Source organism: Poecilia mexicana, unplaced genomic scaffold, assembly GCF_051168715.1.
Source record: "Poecilia mexicana isolate PSO_F unplaced genomic scaffold, ASM5116871v1 scaffold_12, whole genome shotgun sequence".
Taxonomy (NCBI): Eukaryota; Metazoa; Chordata; class Actinopteri; order Cyprinodontiformes; family Poeciliidae; genus Poecilia; species Poecilia mexicana.
The window spans coordinates 24,248,043-24,275,980 of NW_028263381.1; the positions used below are offsets into that span (position 1 = coordinate 24,248,043).

General features: G+C 39.0%; 4 protein-coding genes across 4 annotated transcripts; all 4 read left to right on the forward strand.

Moving 5' to 3' along the window:
* Positions 1-461: 461 nt before the first annotated feature.
* On the forward strand, positions 462-3,561 carry LOC106910337 (nuclear factor 7, brain-like). The gene is made up of 2 exons (XM_014976949.2): positions 462-1,295; positions 1,367-3,561. Exon 2 carries the CDS (start codon positions 1,387-1,389, stop codon positions 2,770-2,772), a length of 1,386 nt encoding a protein of 461 aa, XP_014832435.2. The 5' UTR covers positions 462-1,295; positions 1,367-1,386; the 3' UTR covers positions 2,773-3,561.
* Positions 3,562-10,186: 6,625 nt separating this feature from the next.
* On the forward strand, positions 10,187-12,635 carry LOC106910332 (nuclear factor 7, brain-like). The gene is made up of 2 exons (XM_014976939.2): positions 10,187-10,690; positions 10,762-12,635. Exon 2 carries the CDS (start codon positions 10,782-10,784, stop codon positions 12,153-12,155), a length of 1,374 nt encoding a protein of 457 aa, XP_014832425.2. The 5' UTR covers positions 10,187-10,690; positions 10,762-10,781; the 3' UTR covers positions 12,156-12,635.
* A 4,658-nt stretch (positions 12,636-17,293) lies between these two features.
* On the forward strand, positions 17,294-20,056 carry LOC106910334 (nuclear factor 7, brain-like). Its single transcript, XM_088011148.1, has 2 exons — positions 17,294-18,165; positions 18,237-20,056. Exon 2 carries the CDS (start codon positions 18,257-18,259, stop codon positions 19,622-19,624), a length of 1,368 nt encoding a protein of 455 aa, XP_087867274.1. The 5' UTR covers positions 17,294-18,165; positions 18,237-18,256; the 3' UTR covers positions 19,625-20,056.
* A 3,387-nt stretch (positions 20,057-23,443) lies between these two features.
* Positions 23,444-25,967, forward strand: LOC106925547 (nuclear factor 7, brain-like). The gene is made up of 2 exons (XM_014999980.2): positions 23,444-24,052; positions 24,124-25,967. The coding sequence occupies exon 2, from the start codon at positions 24,144-24,146 to the stop codon at positions 25,530-25,532; it is 1,389 nt and encodes a 462-aa protein (XP_014855466.2). The 5' UTR covers positions 23,444-24,052; positions 24,124-24,143; the 3' UTR covers positions 25,533-25,967.
* Positions 25,968-27,938: the final 1,971 nt, after the last annotated feature.

The window sequence follows — 27,938 nt, forward strand, 5'->3', positions numbered from 1 at the left end:
ATGAAAAACAGCAAAAAAGGTGGGATGAAGGAAAACAGGAAGACAGTTTAATAAAATTCAAAAGATTGTTAAATAAAGAAAAAAGAAGAAAAGACTGATAACAAAGTTGATATTTGGCCAGACATGATTTAACTATACACTTTAAAATTCAAAGGCACAATACTGGCAAATGTGATCACTGGAAATTATTAAACAGAGGATGTTGTATCAGAATGTCATAAATATGAAAAGAGAGGAAATACTTGAAGAGAGAGTTTGAAAGAATTAAGGAAAATGTTAATTTATTAGATATTATGAGGAAGAATTTGGATAGCAAGCATATAAAAATAGCTCTTTGTTTTTTGAAGAAAGTTAAATTATTTCATGGAATTTGATTAATTGTCGTGGTGTGTTTTTAAATGTGTGAATGATAAATAGATGGATATTGTAAAAATACATATAAAAGTATGTATATTCATATGTATGGGTGTGTATATTAAATGACGTATGTTTATACATATAAACATATCCTCATATCTACCTATGAAATATAAAATAAAATTACAGTAGGCCTACTAGTATATTTTAAATAAATTTGGGAGGCTGGTAAAAGTCAGTCTGGGAGTTGCAGGTTTTAGTAATCCGTCGGTTCCCCGCCCTCTACATTCAGCAGACATTTATTAGAATTAAAAAAAAATTGTGACGGATTGAGCTCAGCAGTGTATCTTAATTAGACCACCACGATCCACACTCCATACCAGCAGGTGGCGGTAATGCTACTAAACGTTTGTTGCCAACCGTCAATAAAACCAAGAAAAAGAAGAAAGAAACAGTAGAAGAAGAAAAAAAGACGAAGAAGGAGAAGAGAAACTCCTCTTGCCTATAATGCCTATAATGATGTGAATTTATTTGAAAACTAATGCCCCTTTGTCTCCTTTTTTTTTTTTGTTTTTTTTTTTGTTTTTGTAATTATTTTCTCATATTTTTATGTGCCTTAAGCCTATAAAACATATTGTCTCTATGTATGTACATGGCACGTGATCCTGTACAGTTGTTCAAAATTTTCAATAAAAAAAAAAAAAAAAAAAAAAAAAAAAAAAAAAAGAGAAACTCCTCTTTGGGCGGAGTGACACCAACAGGAACATCCGGGAAAAACAGGAAACAGTTTAGAGAGAAAAGACGGAGGAAACGCACGTGGATCATTTTCGTCTCGGACTGAAATCAAACTAACACTGAACAAGGAGAACAGAGAGAGAACTGAGCGACTAGAGACACAAACTGCTGGAGGACGAAACAACAAGCAAATCAGAGTAAAAGTAAGTTCAGAAAGTTTCTACAGGAGAGAAAGTGACTTCATGGTTTAACTTTCTGTCTGCTGTGTTTTCAGCTTCACTCTGAGGAAACAAAATGGCTTCCAGATCAGACGATGATCTCTGCTGTCCGATCTGTCAGGAAATATTTAAGGATCCGGTTATTCTGTCATGCAGCCACAGCTGCTGTAAGGAATGTCTGCAGAAATGTTGGAGAAGAAGAACTGGTCGCTCATGTCCTGTTTGTAGGAAAAGATCAGCATCAGTTTCTCCTCCCTGTAATCTGGCTCTGAAGAATCTGTGTGAGTCTTTGTTACAGCAGAGAAACCAAAAAGCTTCAGAGGGTCTCTGCTCTCTGCACTCTGAGAAACTCAAACTCTTCTGTCTGGACCATCAGCAGCCAGTGTGTCTCGTCTGCAGAGATTCAGAAAAACACACCAAGCACAGATTCAGACCCATCGATGAAGCTGCTCAGCAACACAGGAAGAAACTTCTGGAAACTCTGGAGCCTTTAGAGGAGAAGCTGGAGCTCAGGAAGAAAGTTCAGGAGGAGTTTGATCAGACAGCAGAACACCTGGAGGTCCAGGCCCGACACACAGAGAGGCAGATTAGGGAGCAGTTTAAGCAGCTTCATCAGTTTCTAGCAGAGGAAGAGGAGGCCAGGCTGGCTGCACTGAGGGAGGAAGAGGAGCAGAAGAGAGGGATGATGAAGGAGAACATGGAGGCTCTGAGCAGAGAGATAGCAGCTCTTTCAGACACAGTCAGAGCCACAGAGGAGGAGCTGAGAGCTGCAGACGTCTCATTCCTGCACAACTACAAGGCTGCAGTGGAAAGAGTCCAGCGCTGCCCCCTGCTGGAGGATCCACAGCTGCCCTCAGGAGCTCTGATAGACCAGGCCAAACATCTGGGCAACCTGGCCTTCAACATCTGGAGCAACATGGAGACCATGGTGACCTACACTCCTCTGGTTCTGGACCCAAACACGACTAGTCCATTTCTCCATCTGTCTGAAGATCTGACCAGTTCGACTTTAGGAGAGGAACAGCAGCTTCCTGATAATCCAGAGAGGATTGATTATTACTGGTCTGTTCTGAGTTCTGAGGGTTTTAACTCAGGGAACCACAGCTGGGATGTTGATGTTAGAAACAGTTCATTCTGGGATCTTGGTGTGTTGGAAGAGTCTGTAGAGAGGAAGGGAGTCATAGAGTCTGGGTCTTTTGATATTTGGTTCCATTTAGGTGAATACTCAGCACATTCTCCACCAGCTCCTCCCACTGGTCTCTCAATCCGGAAGAAAGTCCAGAAGATCAGAGTGAATCTGGACTGGGACAGAGGAAAGCTGTCCTTCTCTGACCTGGATACTAACACACACATACACACCTTCACACACACCTTCACACAGAAGATGTTTCCATACTTCTACATTAATAAGACATTAAAGATCCTACCAATGAAGATCTCAGTGATCAAGCAGCAGCTCTGATGATCTCAGCATGAAGAACAAATTAATCCTTATTGATCAGATGATTGATTGGTTTTATGATTGTTTGCTGGTCTGTTGAATTTCTCCTTTTTAAATTCTGTTTTTAATCAGGAAACTGGAGATGATCTGATGATTTAGGGACTTTTTCCATTTCTGTATGTTTTTTACTGAAATGTTTTGAATGTTTATTTACAGCTTGATGTAAATAAATTACTATTAGATCATTGAAAGAACAATGAGAAGCTTAGTAAACATATTAATACCTAGTAAGAGTATTGTTTGTTTTTCAAGACTTTTTAAAATCAAACCACCAAAATCTTCAGTGAGTTTAACTTTTGCTGTTTGTTTTATTTATAAAGGATTAGAAAGTTAAAACAACTTTTTCATCACAACATGTGTCCAACCATCTGCACTTCTTGACTGGTAAACAAAATAAATGTACACAAAAATCCCAGATAAACAAAATTAGAAACATAAATTTATTACTTCATCTTCATTCTCTGGAAAGAAATAAAAAATAATCTATTTCAAATGATTATATTTCCTGAATGTCTCTTGTTGATCTGAAACAGCAAAAATAAAACCAAATAAAACAGATAAAGTTATCAGGTTTGTTGGGATTAATGGCTTCATGAATCTGCAGCTAAAAATCCTTCTAACACCAAAATGTGAAAAGTTCAGGCCTTTCTGCTTGACGTCACATCAACACAGTGTTTACTGATCTGCTGGTTATTTGTTATATTAACCTGTTACAGATAAACTACAATAAAAAGTCTGGCCATATGTGAACCTGTATAAGTTTATTACAGTTTAAACTATTACAGTTTATTTGCCACTAATATTGGTAAAAATTAAAAGGTTTCTAATGTAATGGGGCGACATGCAGTACACCCTCCAGTCCAGCAGGGGGAAGCAGAGCACATGTCTTCAACATGAGCCTGCGCCTACAGAGGATCCCTGTGACGTGGAAAACATCCTGCATTGTTCCGGTACCAAAGACTGAGCGACCCTGTGACTCCAAGGACTCCTGTGACCTCTGACCTCCCACATGATGAAGACCCTGGAGAGACTGGTCCTGGAGCCGCTCCGGACTCTGGTCCAACCACACTGGACCCCTTGCGGTTCTCCTAGCAGCCCAGACTGGGAGTTGAGGACGCCATCATCTTCCTGCTGAACTGTGTAAACGCTCACCTGGACCAGCTCTGAGAGAATCATGTTCTTTGATTCTCCAGCACATTCAGCTCCATCCGTCCGGCTCTACTGGGTCAGAAACTGATGGTGATGCAGGTGGAGCCCCCTGGTGTCCTGATTGTTGACTATCTACCACAGTTGGTGTGTCAGACAGTGTTGTCAGCAACATGGGGCTCCACAGGGAACTGTCCTCTCTCCTTCAGGCTCTATCCATCCGACTCCAGCTGTTGCTGGATTTGGATCCAGAAAATAACTTTATTTATAATATTGTTAACAAGTGTTGCTACTATTCTACTCAGCAATACAACTCGATTTTCCATCATTTCAGCAGCAGGAGCTTATATGTTAATTTGAACAGAATCAAAGTTTGTCTAAGCCAGTTCATTAAGCCTTTCAGTGTCATAACCATTTCTGAAACCTGGGTTAATATCAAGATGGACTTTAACTAGACAGTTATGAAATTAGTTATATTAACAGAGACGGAAAGACTGACGGGAGAGTAGCTGTACATGTGGACAGCAATCTTTGATATATAATACTGGAAAACATGACTAAAGTGGTAAAAGATATGTGGAGTGCTTAACAGTTGAAATATATATGAAAAAAAATTGTTAGTTACATGTATTGGGTCTTTTTTTTATCAGTGGTGATTTTAATGTTGAACGCTATATGCAGTCTGAGCTCTTTCCCTAAAATTACAAGACCTAACAGGATCACATGTAACAGCGCAACATTAATAAATAAAATATTTACTGATTTAATACATAACAGTTCAATACGTAGATTATTAGTTTATGATATTAGTGACCACTTACCAGTTTTTGTTGTTTGTGACAGCTGCTAAACCCATTTAAAAATTATTTATCTAAACAATCTAGGAATCAGCATTGAAAGAGAATGACATGGATAACGCATAATTTTATAACTATTTTTTGCCATAACTGCCATAACAAAAAGAGTAAAATATCAAGTTACACCGTCAGGGGACGGCCCCATACTCACACACACATTCTGTCCATTATTCAACTTCAGGACACAATGATCAAGTTACACCGTCAGGGGACAGCCCCATACTCACACACACATTCTGTCCAACATGCCCAAATAGGATTCAATGATATCCAATCCTCATAGAGGACACTGCTTGTTTTCCTCTCACTGTTCTTAGCAGGTTGACGATGGGTTGTGTTTGAGGGGTTCCACTCAAGGTTCCAGATCACCAAACACCTCACATCCAGTTGCCCCCTCCTAACTGTTGGAAATAACCTCAAGACCTCCCTGTTTGTTGATGTGAGGAAAAAACACAGAGTCAATGAATGAAACAATGAACCAATTTATTCCAGTAAATACAAAGATATACCTGTGGAGACTGCATTGCATGAAGAAACACTGTCTCAATTTGGATGCATAGTGACCTGATCTAAACCCGGTACTTCACCTCATTATACATTGTCCACCCCAGTTATGTAACACAAAGGCTCTTTCTAGAAGATTCTCCATTTGCCTAAAGGGCTATCCAAAGCTATGCAGTGGCCTGTGAGAGGTGAGACAGCCTTATGTCGTCAGATTGAAACCAGGGCCTCAACCATATTCGGTAAAGACATCCAGAGGGATCCATTTCCTTTGATGGACAGTTTGGCATGATCAGCAGAACTGAGGAGCCAACTGAGTGGAGTTCAGGAATGGTGGTTGTGCTCAAAGGATAAGTGGTGTGTGTATGCATATGTGTCAACCTTTCAACACTGAATGAGTCCATGTGTAATGAGAAGTATCTTCTTCCTTCTGCAGGTGAAACACTCAGTAAGCAAGCACGCAGGAGCTAAGGCCTTCAACAAATTAGATGCTAATGTGGGGCAGAGCGCAGAAGAAGTTGGTGATAGAACAGCTGGGGAAGATTTCTGGTTGATCAAACAGTTGTTATGAATAATAAACTTGAATTAATTAGTTTGCCCTCCTTTGGTAAAAAATGGAGGGTTTCCTTGGAGTTATGGCACGTTTACAGACTCTGCATCCTGTGCTGGTTAACTGATGGGAGAATAATGGAGGAGGCGGGCCGCTGAAGATCAAAATGTCAGAGATCGGGATGAGTTTAACTACTAGAATTAAAAGCTAGAGAGAAGCCTCGCTGTAACTTTGCTTCAGCAGCAAATACATGGAAAACAGTTGATCTCCAGGCTATTTTATTATGGCCTGGGTTCATTAAATGAAGCTAATAAATTAAAATTATATCATCATTCTATTTTAACTGAATTATTATCACCAATAAAGAGCACAACAGGAAATATAGACTATTTTTTATTAATAAAACTTTTAATGTAATATTTTTTGGGAAGAAAATGCTTGGAACATTTAGAAAAATACCTTGTTTTTGTTTTACTGACAATCACCTGCACCTGCTTAGAGAAAATAACCTAATATCAGTTTATTAAAGCAACTTTTGGGCCAGATATGATTAATGCTACAGAGGAAATTATGGAAAAAAATTCAGGTTTATCAGCAATAAAGTGACAGAGGGAAGCATGGAGACTCACATAAAAAGGTGAAAGATCATAAAAAATAAAACTGTACAGTTGGGGCAAATTTATTACAACAGAAAGATATTGTACAGATATCAAAAATAGGATACCCAGGTTAAAAGAAGTGTGAAAGAGAGCAGAATAGTTTGAAAAATGTACAAAATTTGCACATATATTTCAGACAATTTCAAATAAATTCATAAAAATGTGCAAAAAAAAAACAAAAAAAACAAACAGTTGTAACGATAACACTCTTGTGTGCACTTTGGATACATCTCTCGCTTTTTTTTTGTCCCAAGAGTTTTTATGATGGTAACCATGGAAACAAGGTGTTTCTACAACAAGCTGCAGCTGATTACCTCACAAAAGCTGAGATAAAATCTGAACTATGACCCCAAATATGTAGGAGGAACTGAAACAGAGGCTTCATGTAGGCAGAGCAAGAAGAGATGTTCAAACGTCTCTTCTGACCAAACAGAGATTTAAAGAGGAGCAGCAAAAGCTCGTCACGTAGGTTTGTGTTGCTGAGCTCTGGATGTCAAAGTTTGTTTTTTTTTGCAGTGTTTCCTAAACAATGACAATAACCCCCTTTTCCCCTGTTGCAGATGATAAAATATGATTGCTTCCTTTTCTTAATTTTTTTTGTTGTGCTTTGCATGTTTGGATTGTTTTTGTTTTTCCCTTTAACAACCCAAACGCACTGGACTGAAGGCGGCCGCTTAAGGAGGCGGAAACCCTCCTGCTCAGGTGTCAGCAGAAGCTGATTGAAGTCAGAATAAAAGGAGCCCGGAAGGAAGGAGAAGAGGACTGATCCTGCAAGCGACAAAGACGGATGCGTTGCCGAGCGAGGGGCGGACGGAATCTGCACGCCAGGCGCAGAGCACCGAGAGGTGAACCGACGGTCCAGAGCAGAGGGGAACCTCTACCCGCGCCCGTAAGTAGCACTCCACTTCGATTAGAGTTCCGGCAGGGAATACGTCCCTCGACGGCGTCTTGGTGCGGGGATGATGGCGCTTTCCTGCTTCTTTCTTTTAGCTGGATCGGTCTGAAAGGTGCATGGCACGCCGAAGAGCAGAACAGTGCTGGAGCGTCGCAGAGTCAGCTAGGGATCAGCAAACGAGCACATTACAGGCGGATCGCCTTCACCTGGAGCAGAGTGACAAGTGGAGCCCAACTGGTGGCCTCAGATTGGCAACTTTCTTCTTAGGACAGTTATTGAACCTTGGATTGTTAAAAAGAACAGGACTGTTTTTATTCTGTCACTAATGAAAGTGGCTGTTTTTTGTAATAAAACATTTTAAATCTGATCTGCCGTTTTTGGTTTTTGAGTGTTTTGCTCCCCCTTGTACCAAGAACGAAATGTGGGGCCATATTGTTCACAGCCCCACAAACCAAATTTGTAGCCATCATACATGCTTTTCATGTAATAAAATACAATATTTGAATCGTCGGGGCACTGATCTTAAAATTCGGGCCAATATCAATATTTGATATGAAACACTTTTGACGTTTTTATCCTTTTATTTATGCCTAAAACTGTCGAGTGCCTAAAACAAAACCACACAGCTTTTTTTTTTTGCCAATAAGTCTATTTTGGTGTCAAACGTTCAGCATGTTGAGTCACAAATCAGCAGGCACTGCTGGTTACCTAGCAACCCCAGCTGAGCTCACCATGTTGCCTAGCAACCCAGCTCAAGCTCCAGCATGTTTGGTTTTACCGTTACAAAATGGGACATAACTCAAGTGAGGAAACCATAAAAGTTATTTTAACATAATTCTCACAAGTGGAAACTTCATAAGAGCAAGAATATAAACATCTACATATTTAAAGAATTCTTAGGAGCTTATAACAAAAGCTTCAACACTGACGGCAAAATCCATGGTTACGCTCTGAAGTTTAAAGTCGGTAACTCTTATGCACAAGTTATTTTTTCATACAAACACTTTAGTTTCAGTAAAACATTTATTGGTTGATTTGGATACATTTGTTCTTTTTGTTAACGGACACATTTAGCATATGTATTTATATCAACTTAAAATTTAATTTGTTTAAGACTAATTCTTTGTTTCACCAGTACTTACCTGGAGTGGCCAGACGACAGATAGAGGCCAAGGCTCAGCAGGCTTAAATACTGATTGGACTGCACCACTAGTTCCAGCTGGCAGGGGGAATTTATAGTTTCTTTGTTTAGATAAGCTTTGTATTTAAGTAAATATTAGTATTAAGTTTAATATATTTGATTTTCATTTTTAGCCAAACTTAGCTGTACTGTTGGTTGTTTTGTGTAATTTGTAATTGTTTTATGTTTAGTTACCTCTATTGTGTGTTAATTGTTCTGATCAGCCAGTGTACATAAAACCCCTGTGTGTCATTTCATTGTTAGATCAGTTATGTTTATTTGTGCAGCCAGTTTGTTTACACTTTTACCTGAGTACAGTTTTGTTTCTTTGATCTCTTTTGAGCTCAGTTTATCTTTTTGACATTTATAATCTTTGGGTTAAAATAAGAAGAAACTATTTTTCTAATATATCCTGTGACTCCTCCTGTTTTTAACTCAGTCCATCACACAGACATTCAACTTTATTCAACTAAAGGCTTACAAAACAGCAAATTAGTGCTTTAGAATTTAGGGGAAGCTAAATGTGGAAAAGTTTTCAAAGTTAGCAAAAGCACTAACTGTGCTAATTATTAGATTAGCAGAAGTGTTCCCTTCACATCTTTCTTTCTTGTTAAATCATGAACCTAACAGAGGCAGTGATGCCTCAAAGCTCTACATGTTGTTCTTGGTTCTTTAAAACGTTTTTGATCAGGTAATTTTGATTAGCCAGACACTTCCTGGTTTCTCAATTTGTATCTACTGGTTCTATGGAATCCTGAAACTGTAAAATGACTATGTTTAATCTATTCTTGTGTTTCTGTAGATTGAAGGATGATATGTGGCCTCAACAGATTGTACTCTGCATCTCTACTGGAACTGATCCAAAACGTTTCAGCTTAAAGTTGTTTTCCCATCTCACAGTTAGAAATATTTGGTTTCATTTGGGACGAAAATTTCAACATTTGATACATTTCCAGGCTCTGTGGGTCACCTCCAATCTGCACCGAGTCAAACCGACCAAATCTTTTCAAAACTCTGTTCCCCTCCTCGCCTGTGGAGGCGCTGCACCAAGAACTACTGAAGGCAACAAAACGGAAACATCTGAAGAAGACACAGCGTGAAACTTTATTGTTCATGAAAACCAATAGTAATAATAATAAAATAACAGAGTGGGGTTAGATTTTAATGGTTCAAGAATTTATTTTGCTTTTAGTAAAAAAAGAACTACGAGACATTTCTCCTGCTAGCTTTAGATTCAGATATTTGATTTGGTTTTAATTACCCAGAATGCTCTGTGTTGTAGTTTCCTACCTGCTGTAGGAGAAAGAAGGAAAGACTGAAAGTTGAGATTTGGACAGACACGATTTAACAATACACTTTAAAATTCAAAAGCATAATATGGGCAAATGTGATCACTGGAAAATATGAAACAAAAGAGCATGTTGTATTAGAATGTCATACATATAAAAAACAGAAGATACACAAGAAGAGAGTTTGAAAGAATTAAGGAAAACGTTAATTTATTAGATATTCTGAGGAAGAATTTGGATGGTAAGCATATAAACAGTTATTACATTTTTAAAGAAAAGTAAATTATTTAATGGAATTTGATTAGATGCAGTGGTGTGTTTTTAAATGTGTGCATGATAAATAAATTGATAGTATAAAAATGCATGTAAAAGTATGTATATTTATATGTGTGTGGTGTGCACATTAAATTACGTATATAGGTAGACATGAGGATATATTTCTATGCATACATAGTAAGAATTAGACCACCACGATCAACACTCCATACCAGCAGGAGGCGGTAATGATACTAAACGTTTGTTGCCAACCGTCAATAAACCAAGAAAAAGAAAAAAGAAACAGTAGAAGAATAATAAAAACGAAGAAGAAGAGAAAATCCTCTTGGGGCGGAGTGACTCCAACAGGAACATCCGGGAAAAACAGGAAACAGTTTAGAGAGAAAAGTCGGAGGAAACGCACGTGGGATCATTTTCGTCTCGGACTGAAATCAAACTAACACTGAACAAGGAGAACAGAGAGAGAACTGAGCGACTAGAGACACAAACTGCTGGAGGACGAAACAACAAGCAAATCAGAGTAAAAGTAAGTTCAGAAAGTTTCTACAGGAGAGAAAGTGACTTCATGGTTTAACTTTCTGTCTGCTGTGGTTTCAGCTTCACTCCGAGGAAACAAAATGGCTTCCAGATCAGACCATGATCTCTGCTGTCCGATCTGTCAGGAAATATTTAAGGATCCGGTTATTCTGTCATGCAGCCACAGTTTCTGTAAGGAATGTCTGCAGAAATGTTGGAGAAGAAGAAGAACTGGTCGCTCATGTCCTATTTGCAGGAAAAGATCAGCATCAGATGCTCCTCCCTGTAATCTGGCTCTGAAGAATCTGTGTGAGTCTTTGTTACAGCAGAGAAACCAAAAAGCTTCAGAGGGTCTCTGCTCTCTGCACTCTGAGAAACTCAAACTCTTCTGTCTGGACCATCAGCAGCCAGTGTGTCTCGTCTGCAGAGATTCAGAAAAACACACCAAGCACAGATTCAGACCCATCGATGAAGCTGCTCAGCAACACAGGAAGAAACTTCTGGAAACTCTGGAGCCTTTAGAGGAGAAGCTGGAGCTCAGGAAGAAAGTTCAGGAGGAGTTTGATCAGACAGCAGAACACCTGGAGGTCCAGGCCCGACACACAGAGAGGCAGATTAGGGAGCAGTTTAAGCAGCTTCATCAGTTTCTAGCAGAGGAAGAGGAGGCCAGGCTGGCTGCACTGAGGGAGGAAGAGGAGCAGAAGAGAGGGATGATGAAGGAGAAGATGGAGGCTCTGAGCAGAGAGATAGCAGCTCTTTCAGACACAGTCAGAGCCACAGAGGAGGAGCTGAGAGCTGCAGACGTCTCATTCCTGCACAACTACAAGGCTGCAGTGGAAAGAGTCCAGCGCTGCCCCCTGCTGGAGGATCCACAGCTGCCCTCAGGAGCTCTGATAGACCAGGCCAAACATCTGGGCAACCTGGCCTTCAACATCTGGAGCAACATGGAGACCATGGTGACCTACACTCCTCTGGTTCTGGACCCAAACACGGCTGGTCCATGGCTCAATCTGTCTGAAGATCTGACCAGTTCGATTTATGGAGAGAAACAGCAGCTTCCTGATAATCCAGAGAGGATTGATTACTGCTCTGTTCTGAGTTCTGAAGGTTTTGACTCAGGGAACCACAGCTGGGATGTTGATGTTAGAAACAGTTCATACTGGAAACTTGGTGTGTTGGAAGAATCTGTTTGGAGGAAAGGAGTCATAGAGTCTGGATTGTTTTTTATAAATCAATGTTCAGCACATTCTCCTCCAGCTCCTCCCACTGGTCTCTCAATCCAGAAGAAAGTCCAGAGGATCAGAGTGAATCTGGACTGGGACAGAGGAAAGCTGTCCTTCTCTGACCTGGATACTAACACACACATACACACCTTCACACACACCTTCACACAGAAGATGTTTCCATACTTCTCTGTTTTTGGTACATTAACGATCCAACCGATGAAGATCTCAGTGATCAAACAGCAGCTCTGATGATCTCAGCATGAAGAACAAATTAATCCTTATTGATCAGATGATTGATTGGTTTTATGATTGATAGTTTGCTGAGTTGGTGAATTTATTGTTTCTTAAAGTTTGGAAACTGAAGATGATCTGATCATCTGGGGACTTTTTCATTTCTCTGTTTTCCTCTGAAATGTTTTGAACGTTTATTATTTTCAACAACTTGATGTAAATTAATTTCTAGGTTGGTTATTGAAATCTTGGCCTTTCAATTTTACTTGTGAAAGATTAGAAAATGAAAACTGACAACATTTTTTCCACATAATGTATTTCCTTCCAATTGAATAGTTATTTACATAAATGTAGCCGTTTCCAACCCTGACAATTTTTTACGTCGATGTACATTTTATGTAAACAGATATACATAAAATTCCTGGGAACAAATGGTCATTGTTCATGAAGTTCTCCTGTTAATCTGAAACAGCAAAAATAAAACCTATAGAACAAAAAGTTATCAAGTTTCTTTTCATTGATGTCTTTAGATTAAACATGCAGAATTAAACGATGCATTAATGTTTCCTGTTGCTCCTTGTGATGAAAGACTTGATTCTATTGGCCAGTGATGTTTGAAGATGAGCTTCCAGTACAAACAAGCCTGTTGATGGAAATCTGAGCGTTTTACTGGTAATCTAAGATCAAAATCACATCTTAACAGGAAATCAAGTCCACCCAAGTTTTCAAAGACCAAACTGGGAAAACACAATTTAGGCCATTTTATTTTTAACATCCCAATAATGACATCAAAATCTGTGGCGTTGCCTCCTCCATCCTGATTAAATCAGATCCTGTTTTGCAATATAATGACATTTATTTCTCCAAATAAAGTTGAAATTTAAACTATTAACATTCTTATTTTAATTGCTAAAGGTAAAGAGTAGGCTGGATAAATAAGTCTAGAATAACTGTCCATTTAGTTAATATTCTACAGAAAACCCTGAGGTCTCTTTGCAGCAATTGATGTAAAATGAGTTTATATTTATCTACCGTGTCGCTTATATTAAGCTCATCAGAACGTGTTTTATCTCTAGTCACAACGATGGCTAAATATTTCACATCTTTACACACGTTAAGGTTACATATTGATAGAGTAGATCGATCCTTCAGATCAAATAATTCATTTATTTAAATCTAGTTTTAATCCAGAAGCCTTGGAGAACTTAATTTAATGCTAAAGGAATTTGGGTTTCATTTTCCAAGAACAAAGTCGTGTCATCAGCCAATTGACGAAGTATTAACTGTTTTCCAATATGTCAAAACCAGTCATGTCATTCTTAAGTAAAATATCCAAAACCTCTGCAGCCAGAGTAAACTATAGCTGCCCATCCCTGATTAATTCCTCTTTCAATATTAAACCTCCTGCAGGTTCCCTGACCTAAAGAAACTCAGCTACTTATGTCAAAGTGGAGCATCTTGATGTTTAATTTTTCACCAAAACCAAAATACTTCAAAGTATTAAGAATAAAGGAACATAACCAGTATAATCTAATAAATCCAGAACATGTCTAATGTTATGAGTCTTCCTCTTAAAGACCAAATTGTGTCTCACTGATAGTCCATTTTTCAGTCTTAGTGCAATAGAACCTGAAAGTATCTTATAGTCCGTATTCAGTAATGGGCCTTAAATTCTCTTTTGTCTTTGCCTGGTTTTGGGATCAGTTACCACTGCCTGTTTTTGGGATCAGTTATCACTGCCTGGTTTTGGGATCAGTTACCACTGCCTGTTTTTGGGATCAGTTATCACTGCCTGGTTTTGGGATCAGTTACCACTGCCTGTTTTTGGGATCAGTTATCACTGCCTGTTTTTGGGATCAGTTATCACTGCCTGGTTTTGGGATCAGTTACCACTGCCTGTTTTTGGGATCAGTTATCACTGCCTGGTTTTGGGATCAGTTACCACTGCCTGTTTTTGGGATCAGTTATCACTGCCTGGTTTTGGGATCAGTTACCACTGCCTGTTTTTGGGATCAGTTATCACTGCCTGTTTTTGGGATCAGTTATCACTGCCTGGTTTTGGGATCAGTTATCACTGCCTGTTTTTGGGATCAGTTATCACTGCCTGGTTTTGGGATCAGTTATCACTGCCTGTTTTTGGGATCAGTTATCACTGCCTGGTTTTGGGATCAGTTATCACTGCCTGTTTTTGGGATCAGTTATCACTGCCTGGTTTTGGGATCAGTTATCACTGCCAGTTTTTGGGATCAGTTATCACTGCCTGATTTTGGGATCAGTTACCACTGCCTGTTTTTGGGATCAGTGTTATCACTGCCTGTTTTTGGGATCAGTTATCACTGCCAGTTTTTGGGATCAGTTATCACTGCCTGTTTTTGGGATCAGTTACCACTGCCTGTTTTTGGGATCAGTTATCACTGCCTGTTTTTGGGATCAGTTATCACTGCCTGGTTTTGGGATCAGTTACCACTGCCTGTTTTTGGGATCAGTTATCACTGCCTGGTTTTGGGATCAGTTACCACTGCCTGTTTTTGGGATCAGTTATCACTGCCTGTTTTTGGGATCAGTTATCACTGCCTGTTTTTGGGATCAGTTATCACTGCCTGGTTTTGGGATCAGTTATCACTGCCTGTTTTTGGGATCAGTTATCACTGCCTGATTTTGGGATCAGTTACCACTGCCTGTTTTTGGGATCAGTGTTATCACTGCCTGTTTTTGGGATCAGTTATCACTGCCAGTTTTTGGGATCAGTTATCACTGCCTGTTTTTGGGATCAGTTACCACTGCCTGTTTTTGGGATCAGTTATCACTGCCTGTTTTTGGGATCAGTTACCACTGCCTGTTTTTGGGATCAGTTATCACTGCCTGTTTTTGGGATCAGTTATCACTGCCTGTTTTTGGGATCAGTTATCACTGCCTGGTTTTGGGATCAGTTATCACTGCCTGGTTTTGGGATCAGTTATCACTGCCTGGTTTTGGGATCAGTTATCACTGCCTGGTTTTGGGATCAGTTATCACTGCCTGTTTCATTGCTGTCATCAGTTCTTTTCTCTCAATTCATTCTTCAGCGCTTCAGACAAACCCAACATCGTCCCATTAGTATTTATAAAAACTGACTGTAAGGCCATCTGAGCAGGAGATTTATTCAAGGCCATTTTTTTAACCGCTGCATCAAGTTTAAGCTCCACATCACAAAGTTCTTTGTAAATTTTGCTAATCTGCAGGATTGAATGTGGATTAGAACTAAATAAGGATTTACTATCTTTTCCTGAAAAATGCGTTGTGTATAATTTAGAGTAGAATAAATGAGCTTTAATCTTAACTGGTTGAGGATCTTTACCCTCCTCACCATCAAGACACTCCAGATGTAATTTTTCTGCTGACAACTTTTTTCCAAATTGAAAAAATAAGGAAAATTTTTCTCACCAGCTTCTATCCACTTTGCCTGGGATCTAATGTGAAATGAGATTAAACTCAGGAAGTTTAATCTCATCTTGAGGTGTTAAATCATTAGAGCTACAACAAACATGTAATTCTTTAATTACTTTCATACTCTCTTCTTTCCTTATTCAATATTTTTTTACTAAACTTAATGCTAATTTTTCTCATTCTGAATTTAATAAATTCCCACTTATTAATGTAACCTACAACTGAATCATCCTCTGTTGTCTCATTTATCAATTCTTTTACTTTAATGCAGAAATCTTCATTTCCTAATAATTTTGCATTAAATTTCCAAAATCCTTTTTAACACGTTTATGTTTTAGAAGGTTCTAAGGTTAACTCAGAGGTCTGATGACTTTGCATATCAGCGTTTTGGTTGTGTGACTGAGAATCTCATCACTGACCAACCAGTCATCTAACCTGGATTCACTTCTTCCATTTGCTTTATACCATGAGACATTTTTAATGGCTGCATTTAATCCTCTCCAGATCTCATGTAAATTATTACTAGCTATAAAATGGTTCGTGATTTTATTATACTGGGGTCTCTCTATTCTAGCAGGCCATCTATCCAGCCACTCATTTGGGTCAGACTCCAATCTCCTCCCATTAATAAAAACTCTGTAGAGTATCGACGTTTTAACTCAGCAATGACTTTGGACAGGTGATTCAACATCAACAGGTTCTGGTTATTGAACCCATATACATTAATCAATACAACGAAAACATCTTCAGTTGTTACCAGGCCTGTCAACCAGTGACCCTCTGTGTCGGTCCGGTGGGTCAGGACGTCTCCAGGAAGTTGTCGCCTGCGGATCTTGGGGATCCGTGGCTGAACAGGATCTGGTCGCCTCATTGGTTTGACCAGAATGAAGAGTCTGTTTCTGTGGAATGAGTCTCTTGTAAAAATAAACTATTAGCTTTTTGCCCCATGAAAAATTTAATTAAAGCTTTTCTTTTTGCCAAGCCCCAAACATTTAATGAACCAAATGACACTTTAACATTAAACATCAACTGTAATTAAACTACAAAAACTGAAAACTGTGGACGAATAATCGACTAACAAAGCACAGCCTTCACTAGAGCCACCAGACCATTTCTACATTTTCCACCTTTAAAGTCTTTTTTAATCTAGACCTCTTGTTGCTCCTTCAATATAAGCATGAGGATCCCTGCAGAAGGTCTCCTGTCTTCCAGATCTTCCTTGTAATCATCTCAGCAAAACTGATGCCTTCAGTTTTACACATTGCAGTCGTTGCTTCGTCTCCAAAGCTGCTCTTTCACTCTTCTTTGTGCAAACATGATGATCTGGTTCAATTACCTTCTTACTTTCCCAGACTGTGCACAACATCCACAGCATCCTCCATTTTCGCATCCAGATCTGAGACAATCTTTTCTATAATTTTTATTACTGTCTCTCTAATGTTTTCATCTATCCTCTCCTTCAGACGTCTCAGTCGGAGAAACCATCTCATCATGTATCGTTCTTCTTCCCTTAATCTCTCCTTTATCTCATTATTTTCTGTCAGTAACTTTCCATTAGATGCCTCCAGTTTAGCCACTTTCTGTTTGCAATCCTTTGGCTCCTCGGCATTCAGTTGCACAGCCTTTGCTAGGTTAGCCATGAGCCTTTGCTAGGTTAGCCATCAGCCTTTGCTAGGTTACCCATGAGCCTTTGCTAGGTTAGCTATCAGCCTTTGCTAGGTTAGCCATGAGCCTTAGCTAGGTTAGCCATCAGCCTTTGCTAGGTTAGCCAGAGTGCTGGCTTGACAGTTTTGCTGTCTGATATCTTCTAATTGTGTCTCCATTTCAGTTACGTTTGCCTGCAGACTCAATATTGCCTCAATAATAGTGTTGGATACTTTCGCATCTGCGTTGTCTTCTGTTGGCTTGGTTTTCTTACCGGTCAGAGTTGAGGCAGCCGAATCTTCATCACCATCACGCTTCGGCAACGTGGATATTTGAGATTCAGCGTAGTCATGGTCCATCGGTCTCTGAGTTTGTTGTTGCTTTAAAAGTGCAGCAGTTGGGGATTTTGTATTCTTTGAGAGCTTCTGGGAATTCATCATGAACTGTCGGGTGGAAATACACATTACTGGGCCAGAAAGTTGGTCTCACACAGAGCTCTGACAGATGCAGCTTGTCAGTCCGCCATCTTGGTACCTCCTTAAAGAAAAATAAATTATTAAATGAAATTTGATTAGTTGTATATAGGTAAACATGAGGATATGTTTACATGAATAAATAGTATGAATCAGACCACCTCGATCAACACTCCATACCAGCAGGTGGCGGTAATGCTACTAAACGTTGTTGCCAACCCCCAAGAAAAAGAAAAAAAAAAGCAGTAGAAGAAAAATAAAAAGGAAGAAGAAGAAGAGAAAATCCTCTTTGGGCGGAGTGACTCCAACAGGAACATCCGGGAAAAACAGGAAACAGTTTAGAGAGAAAAGTCGGAGGAAACGCACGTGGATCATTTTGGGCTCGGACTGAAATCAAACTAACACTGAAGAAGGAGAACAGAGAGAGAACTGAGCGACTAGAGACACAAACTGCTGGAGGACGAAACAAGCAAATCAGAGTAAAAGTAAGTTCAGAAAGTTTCTACAGGAGAGAAAGTGACTTCATGGTTTAACTTTCTGTCTGCTGTGGTTTCAGCTTCACTCCGAGGAAACAAAATGGCTTCCAGATCAGACGATGATCTCTGCTGTCCGATTTGTCTGGAAATATTTAAGGATCCGGTTATTCTGTCATGCAGCCACAGCTGCTGTAAGGAATGTCTGCAGGATTTTTGGAGAACAAGAACTGGTCGCTCATGTCCTGTTGGTAGGAAAAGATCAGCATCAGATGCTCCTCCCTGTAATCTGGCTCTGAAGAATCTGTGTGAGTCTTTGTTACAGCAGAGAAACCAAAATGCTTCAGAGGGTCTCTGCTCTCTGCACTCTGAGAAACTCAAACTCTTCTGTCTGGACCATCAGCAGCCAGTGTGTCTCGTCTGCAGAGATTCAGAAAAACACACCGACCACAGATTCAGACCCATCGATGAAGCTGCTCAGCAACACAGGAAGAAACTTCTGGAAACTCTGGAGCCTTTAGAGGAGAAGCTGGAGCTCAGGAAGAAAGTTCAGGAGGAGTTTGATCAGACAGCAGAACACCTGGAGGTCCAGGCCCGACACACAGAGAGGCAGATTAGGGAGCAGTTTAAGCAGCTTCATCAGTTTCTAGCAGAGGAAGAGGAGGCCAGGCTGGCTGCACTGAGGGAGGAAGAGGAGCAGAAGAGAGGGATGATGAAGGAGAAGATGGAGGCTCTGAGCAGAGAGATAGCAGCTCTTTCAGACACAGTCAGAGCCACAGAGGAGGAGCTGAGAGCTGCAGACGTCTCATTCCTGCACAACTACAAGGCTGCAGTGGAAAGAGTCCAGCGCTGCCCCCTGCTGGAGGATCCACAGCTGCCCTCAGGAGCTCTGATAGACCAGGCCAAACATCTGGGCAACCTGGCCTTCAACATCTGGAGCAACATGGAGACCATGGTGACCTACACTCCTCTGGTTCTGGACCCAAACACGGCTGGTCCATGGCTCAATCTGTCTGAAGATCTGACCAGTTCGATTTATGGAGAGAAACAGCAGCTTCCTGATAATCCAGAGAGGATTGATTACTGCTCTGTTCTGAGTTCTGAAGGTTTTGACTCAGGGAACCACAGCTGGGATGTTGATGTTAGAAACAGTTCATACTGGAAACTTGGTGTGTTGGAAGAATCTGCTAGGAGGAAAGGAGTCATAGAGTCTGGATTGTTTATAAATAAACGTTCAGCACATTCTCCATCAGCTCCTTCCATGTTTTTCTCAGTCCAGAAGAATCTCCAGAAGATCAGAGTGAATCTGGACTGGGACAGAGGAAAGCTGTCCTTCTCTGACCTGGATACTAACACACACATACACACCATCACACACACCTTCACACAGAAGATGTTTCCATACTTCTCTGTTTTTGGTACAGTAAAGGTCCTACCGATGAAGATCTCAGTGATCAAACAGCAGCTCTGATGATCTCAGCATGAAGAACAAATTAATCCTTATTGATCAGATGATTGATTGGTTTTATGATTGATAGTTTGCTGAGTTGGTGAATTTATTGTTTCTTAAAGTTTGGAAACTGAAGATGATCTGATCATCTGTGTTCTTCATATCTTTCTGATTTTTTCTACTTTAGACAATTAAAATTTGTAAAAACAAGGATTTATTATTCATTAACATTTTTGACTTCAGCATCTGGGCAGATGAAAATAATGAATTTCCTTTTTTAAACTTTGTACAAATGAGTCGTTTCTGATCCAAACGAAGTAATTTTATGTTTTTGTTCATTTTGTGAGAATTTCATGTTACAAATATATCAGCTGCTTCATGGGAACAAATGATTATTGTTCATGTCTTTTAATCTGAAACAGCAAAATAAAAACAGGAAAAGTTGTGAAGTTAGTTGGGATTAATGGTTTCAACATTTTACTGAATCGACGGGAGAGTTGGGTCGGACTCTCCGGTCCAGCGGTCAACTGGTTTGAATCTTACATAAAGAACAATATTTTTGTTTAAAATGGAGCACCTCAGGGAAGTATAGCGAGTCCTTTGTTTTTTTTATATTATGATGGATATTTTTGATAATCTGGAGAGTGAATGGGCTTTTCTTTATTTGCTGATGATGGAGCAAACTGGAAGAGGGGCACCAATTTAGATTTCATTGTTAAATACAGGAAGCAATAATACAGAAGATTGGTCTTTTAAAAGGGGATTTAAAATTTCTACAGACAAAACTATTTTTTTCAAGAAAGTATCTGATAATTTAAAACTGAAAATATATAATCATGAGTTAGAAGTCGGATTATATTATATGTTAAATTTTAAACAGAAAACTGTTAAATTACGGGGGGAAAAAAGTTAAATTACCCCCAAAAAAATTCTGCTGGGAATTCTATAAAAACACAGAAAATGTCCTGGCAAAAAGTTACCAGGACATTTTCTGATTTTTTTTCTTCCAGAATTTCCATCAAAAAATATTTTCCATAATTTAAATCTATGTCAAATTTACCAATATTCATCCCAAAACTGGAATTCTCTGTCTTTTGTGATATATTCACAAACTTTTTTAAAAATCTTGGACATTTCCAAAGACCTTTGTCTTCCAAACCATAGAAGTCTGTATTCTATACCATAAATTAATTATAGTGTAAAATATATTAACGTTAACGTATTAAAATATATTCTTAGCATAACTTTGAAACAAAACTAAATTCTAAGTCCACAGGAAATGTAGTTGTAAAACAAAGCAGTTTGAAAGCAGCTCATGCAAAGTGATAGAAATGAAACAATTTGCAGACTTTATTTAACCATTTTAAGACCATAAACTGACGTGTCATCCAGTCTTTATAACTAACCGTCGCTATTATACATTAAGAGCTAAACATATTTTTGAGCTTACTAATGTTTATCTTATGTACATCACTAATTTATTGCATTTTACTATACACAGTTTTAACCTATAAATTAAATGTAAAGCAGTCTTGACCCCAATCTTAAAAGTCAAATAAGGAATTGTGTTAATTACTATAAGATGGAACATACAAACATTGCTTTGGATCATGAAAATCAGTTGTAAACAGGACCAACACACTTCAAAATCAATGCTGAAAGTCAACCTCTATTTTTATGAACTACAGGTATAAATATTCAGTTAAAAATCAAACGCTACATAAACACAGCCTAATGCCACCGACAGCGGAAGACACTGGATTCATGAGTGTGTGCTCTCATTACCTCTAGTCACTGTGAACATAAAACAAAACAGTCCATTTTATGTTTATGTTCTGCAAAAAAAGGTTAATCCGATTCCAGGCTCAAATTTTCCATGGATTCCCAGTCATTCAGTTCATTAAGGGACTTAAACCATCTGGCTGGAAGGCAAAGCTGCTTCTTCACCTTCGTCTGCGTCGTGTCAGTCGACCTTGTTCAGGGTTTGAGCCCAGAAAACCTAAACAAAGAGAAAAGATACTCAAGTTTAACACAGAAACACTTAATCTTATAAACATACTTTTTTCAAACACTTCTACATTACATTACAGCAGCACATCACCGGGCTCATCAGCCGTTGCTGTCAATCAACTTACCGTAACAGGAAAACCGTTTATCCACCGTCATCGGTGTCCATGCTAACTGGCCTTAACATTCATGACAGGTTCCGTTAGCTGCAGCGTAGCCAAACACAAGAGATCAGGGAGAAGTGGATGAGCAGCACCACAAGAGTTTGTGATTGACACGCTAAGACCTGCCGCCTGGTTCTGACTGTTTGAATCCAGTTAGCACTGGCTAACAGAAGAGCTACATGTTTTCCACAGATTATCTCTCATGCAATATCACGACACAGTGACAGCTTCAACATATATGTAAAAAAACTGTATCATAAGTTACAGTGCTGCGTTAGACATTATTAGAAAGACACATAAAACATTATTTCTATGTTATTGTAGAAAACACCACACACTTCTTAATTTAAACTAAAGGTTTAACAGGTTGAGTAAAACAAAAACAAATGTTCACACCTATTAATAAGATGCCTAGTTGCTTTCCAGGAAAAGTTCAGGAGTGTCTGGATGCAGCTGTTGAGGAGAGAAAACAAAATAACCATATAAGAAGAAATATAAACACCAAAACATGCAAGTCTTCCAATAATTAAATCAATCATTTTTTTTTGTAATTAAATTATTTGTTTTGACAAACTTAGAGCAGTACTATTTATATAGTTTTTAAGCTAAGCGACAATAACCGATAATAAGTTTGCAAGCAGGAATTTCAGCAAAAGCTCCTAATTGGAAGATTTTTTTTTTTTGCAAACGTCACTTTTATTTACTCTCAGTGATGTTTATTCCTATTTCAGAAACAGGAAAATTAACTATCTGTATGTAAAATCCACTGACTTACAATTTATATGAGGCAAGAAGCTTCTGACCCACTGAAACAGTTTATCAACCTAACCTAATCTCAGCATGCCTGATTAGATCACCGTAAAGCTGAAACACCAGCCGTCCCCACCCCAGTCTGACGCCCCCCACCACCACCTCTAACTACCCCGCACTCCAGGCGGCATTTCCCATATTCTAAAACCCCAAACTTGACATGGAAAGTATATTTACCGAAGTTAAACGGCCACCTGCTTTTATGTTAACAACCGGGTCATCAACTCATGTTTAGCAAATAAGACAACCGCAGCTTGATATTTTTAAAAAGCAGGACTGAGACATAAGTAGCATGACGTCATGAACGGTTAGCTTTCACGCGCCCAGTTCAGTTTGACTTGAAAAAATGGCCGGTACTTTATTATTCGGTAAAATACATGAATAATAGTTATACAGCAGTCACAGCGTTTTTTACAATACACAAGCAAATACCGTATTGTAAAAATAATATATACCGTTTTTGTAAAAAATAAAAATATAAGGACAGCAAAATAGTTTGGAAATATAGACTGTGCCAGGAGTCTCACGAAGTCAACTACAAATATTTCAAAACATAATTCACAGAAAAGAATTGTTCTTATTTATTTTACTTTACCAGGGAGGTGGCAGAAAGGTAACTCCACCTCTTCATCCAACCGAAAGATGATGTCCCAGGGTCCGGCTAGCGAGCTTCAAATGTCGTCAGACCAGATTTCGCGCTTCGCGAAGGTTCTGGTTCCCATGATGCAATGCATAAAATTGAAAATACAGTAGAAATACCTGTTAAAACTAAAAACGGAAAAAAAAAATCCTTTAAATTTCTACGGTACATTTACCCGTTCTTTTTTGGCAGTTATTTGTTTTTACAGTGAGGGTTAAGTAGTTCATTATTTAAAATGGTTAAACATCCAACAGGAAATTGTGATTTTTGTCTTAAAGAAGTGACAATAAAACATGTTTTGTTCTGCTCTACATTTTCTGTTGAAAGAAGGAAATTAGAATGTCGATTTCTAGGAAATAAATTACAGTTAAATATACAAGATATTTTGGACAAAATTTCTACTGCTGAATATTTTTATTTAATAAATTACCTTAGGAAAACTAAATTGATAGGATATAAGTGTTATTTATTTAATTTTTTTAATTATTTTATTTATTTATTTTATTTTGTGGGAGATTATATATGTTGCATCCCGATCCACATTCTATTCCAGTAGATGGCGGTAATACACATCAATAAGTTGCTTGCCAACTGCAATAAAAAAAAAAAGAAGAAGAGAAAATCCTCTTTGGGCGGAGTGACTCCAACAGGAACATCCGGGGAAAACAGGAAACAGTTTAGAGAGAGAAGTCGGAGGAAACGCACGTGGGATCATTTTCGTCTCGGACTGAAATCAAACTAACACTGAACAAGGAGAACAGAGAGAGAACTGAGCGACTAGAGACACAAACTGCTGGAGGACGAAACAACAAGCAAATCAGAGTAAAAGTAAGTTCAGAAAGTTTCTACAGGAGAGAAAGTGACTTCATGGTTTAACTTTCTGTCTGCTGTGGTTTCAGCTTCACTCCGAGGAAACAAAATGGCTTCCAGATCAGACCATGATCTCTGCTGTCCGATCTGTCTGGAAATATTTAAGGATCCGGTTATTCTGTCATGCAGCCACAGCTTCTGTAAGGAATGTCTGCAGAAATGTTGGAGAGCAAGAACTGGTCGCTCATGTCCTGTTTGTAGGAAAAGATCAGCATCAGATGCTCCTCCCTGTAATCTGGCTCTGAAGAATTTCTGTGAGTCTTTGTTACAGCAGAGAAACCAAAAAGCTTCAGAGGGTCTCTGCTCTCTGCACTCTGAGAAACTCAAACTCTTCTGTCTGGACCATCAGCAGCCAGTGTGTCTCGTCTGCAGAGATTCAGATTTACACACCGAGCACAGATTCAGACCCATCGATGAAGCTGCTCGGCAACACAGGAAGAAACTTCAGGAAACTCTGAAGCATTTAAAAGAGGACCTGGAATCCAGGGCGGAATTTCAGGAGTGGTTTGATCGGACAGCAGAACACCTGGAGGTCCAGGCCCGACACACAGAGAGGCAGATTAGGGAGCAGTTTAAGCAGCTTCATCAGTTTCTAGCAGAGGAAGAGGAGGCCAGGCTGGCTGCACTGAGGGAGGAAGAGGAGCAGAAGAGAGGGATGATGAAGGAGAAGATGGAGGCTCTGAGCAGAGAGATAGCAGCTCTTTCAGACACAGTCAGAGCCACAGAGGAGGAGCTGAGAGCTGCAGACGTCTCATTCCTGCACAACTACAAGGCTGCAGTGGAAAGAGTCCAGCGCTGCCCCCTGCTGGAGGATCCACAGCTGCCCTCAGGAGCTCTGATAGACCAGGCCAAACATCTGGGCAACCTGGCCTTCAACATCTGGAGCAACATGGAGACCATGGTGACCTACACTCCTCTGGTTCTGGACCCAAACACGGCTGGTAAAGAACTCCATCTGTCTGAAGATCTGACCAGTTTGACTTATGGAGAGAAACAGCAGCTTCCTGATAATCCAGAGAGGATTTATTATTACAGGTTTTCTGTTCTGAGTTCTGATGGTTTTAACTCGGGGAACCACAGCTGGGATGTTGATGTTGGAGACAGTAAGTACTGGGGTCTTGGGGTGATAGAAGAGTCTCTTAAGAGGAAGAAAAACATAAAGTCTGGATTGTTGGATTTATTTTTCTCTTTGGATAAATACTTAGCATCTTCTCCACCAGCTCCTCCCACTGGTCTCTCAATCCAGAATAAAGTCCAGAGGATCAGAGTGAATCTGGACTGGAACAGAGGAAAGCTGTCCTTCTCTGACCTGGATACTAACACACACATACACACCTTCACACACACCTTCACTGATAAGATGGTTCCATTCTTCACCACTGATAAAACATTAAAGATCCAACCGATGAAGATCTCAGTGATCAAACAGCAGCTCTGATGATCTCAGCATGAAGAACAAATGAATCCTTATTGATCAGATGATTGATTGGTTTTATGATTGATAGTTTGCTGTGTTGAATTTATTGTTTTTACTTTTAAAGTCAGGAAACTGGAGATGATCTGATCATCTGTGTTCTTCTTATCTTTCTGTGTTTTCTACTTTAGACAAAAATCAAATTTTGTAAAAACAAGGATTTATTATTCATGAACGTTTTTGATTTCAGCATCTGGACAGATGAAAATAATGAATTTTCTTTTGTTTTAAACTTTATTGTTTGTACAAATGAGTCGTTTCTGATCCAAACTTGAAGTTATTTTTTGTTTTATTTCATTTTGTGAGAATTTCATGTAACAAATATATTATGGGAACAAATGATTATTGTTCATGTTTTTAACCTGAAATAGCAAAATAAAAATATTTAAAACAGGAAAAGTTGTGAAGTTACTTGGGATTAATGGTTTCAAAGCATCCATCCATCCATCCATCCATCCATCCATCCATCCATCCATCCATCCATCCATCCATCCATCATCTTTTCCAGGCTTCATATTTAATATCTGCCATAAATTCATGGTAAACTTGAGTTTTTATTCACTCAGGTTTGTTTTCAGACTTTTGGCCCAACAGTTGATATAAATCAGAATTTCAGTTCAGAGAGAAAAAACAAAAAAATATTTGAATAAATCATCTAGTTGCTTAATCTGAGCCCAGTTTGGATTAAAAAATAAGATTAATTCTGAAATGAAACCAAGTCAAACTATGACTTGGTTTCATTGCAGCAAATCTTGGGTTTGATCTCGTTATTAAAGCTTCAACTAAATGAAGTAAAATGAGTTGAACCACCTGGATCTGACTCATGTAGTAAAGTTGATTGTTGTATGGAAGGAGATGCTTCAGGGTTACTAATTTAATCCAAAGTGAAATCCAGGCCATAAACTTTAATATTTATAAATGCTGAGGTCTGGTTTCAGAATGATCACAATGTCAAAATCTGTACATGGTGAGAGAATTACTCCTGGATATGGACAGCTTCAGATTTCATTACTTTAAAAAAATTTCCTTTTGGGATTTCAAACTTTTGTCCTTTAAATGTATTTTTTCTATAGATCTATAACACAAGCTGTTCATTTCAACAGGGGAACCAGAAATGTTCAGAAGACCAAGACGATGCTTCAGATTCAGTGGAAATGATTAGATGTTAGCAGGGATGAATGCTAAGACAGAATAAGACAGAAGTCGGATCAGTTTGTGATGAAACCTGATGGAGAACGAGGCTGTGGGAGCAAAAAGCGACCAATCAGGTGTGGATTCTGTGGCTGACATGATCAATCAATCAATCAATCAATCAATCAATCAATCAATCAATCAATCAATCAATCAATCAATCAATCAATCAAATTTTATTTGTATAGCACATTTCAGCAGCAAGGCATTTCAAAGTGCTTTACATAATTAAAATAAAAACAGCATGTGAGAAAGAGATTTAAAAAATATAAAAAGAAAAGATAAAAACATTAAAAACATCAAAGACATCAAAACCCCACTCTAACCCTAATTTAGCCATAAGCAACTCTAACCAGGTGGGTTATAAGTTGAGATTTAAAGGCACTCAGTGTTTCAGCTGTTTTACAGTTTTCTGGAAGTTTGTTCCAAATCTGTGGTGCATAGAAACTGAATGCTGCTTCTCCTCGTTTGGTTCTGGGGATGCAGAGCAGAAACAGAACCAGAAGATCTGAGGGGTCTAGACGGTTGGTACAGCAATAACAGATCTTTAAGGTATTGTGGTGCTAAACCGTTCAGTGATTTATAAACTAACAACAGTATTTTAAAGTCTATTCTCTGAGCTACAGGGAGCCAGTGTAGGGACTTTAAAACTGGTGTTATGTCTCTATCTTCCTGGTTTTAGTGAGAACAGCAGCAGCAGCTTCTGGATCAGCTGCAGCTGTTTGATTGATTTATTAGTCAGACCTGTGAAGACGCTGTTGCAGGAATCAATTCAGCTAAAGATAAATGCATGTGAGTTTCTCTAGATCCTGCTGAGACATCAGTCCTCTAATCCTGGAGATGTTCTTCAGGTGATAGAAGGCCGACTTTGTGACTGTCTATATGTGGCTCTGAAGGTTCAGGTCAGAGTCCATCACTACTCCCAGGTTTCGGGCTGATCGCTGGTTTTCAGTTGTAATAACTGAAGCTGAGCATTGATTCTAGTTCACTCCTCTTTAGGTCCAAAGATAATAACTTCAGTTTTGTTTATGATGATCCCACCTTGGACAGACGGTGATAAAATCAGCTGATCTCTTCATCGTTTAGCGCTCGGCTTCATGTGTCGGATAACCTGAAACTTCCTGCATCGCTGAATTTAGCAACATCATCAAATGGCTGGATGGTGAAACGAACTCAGCG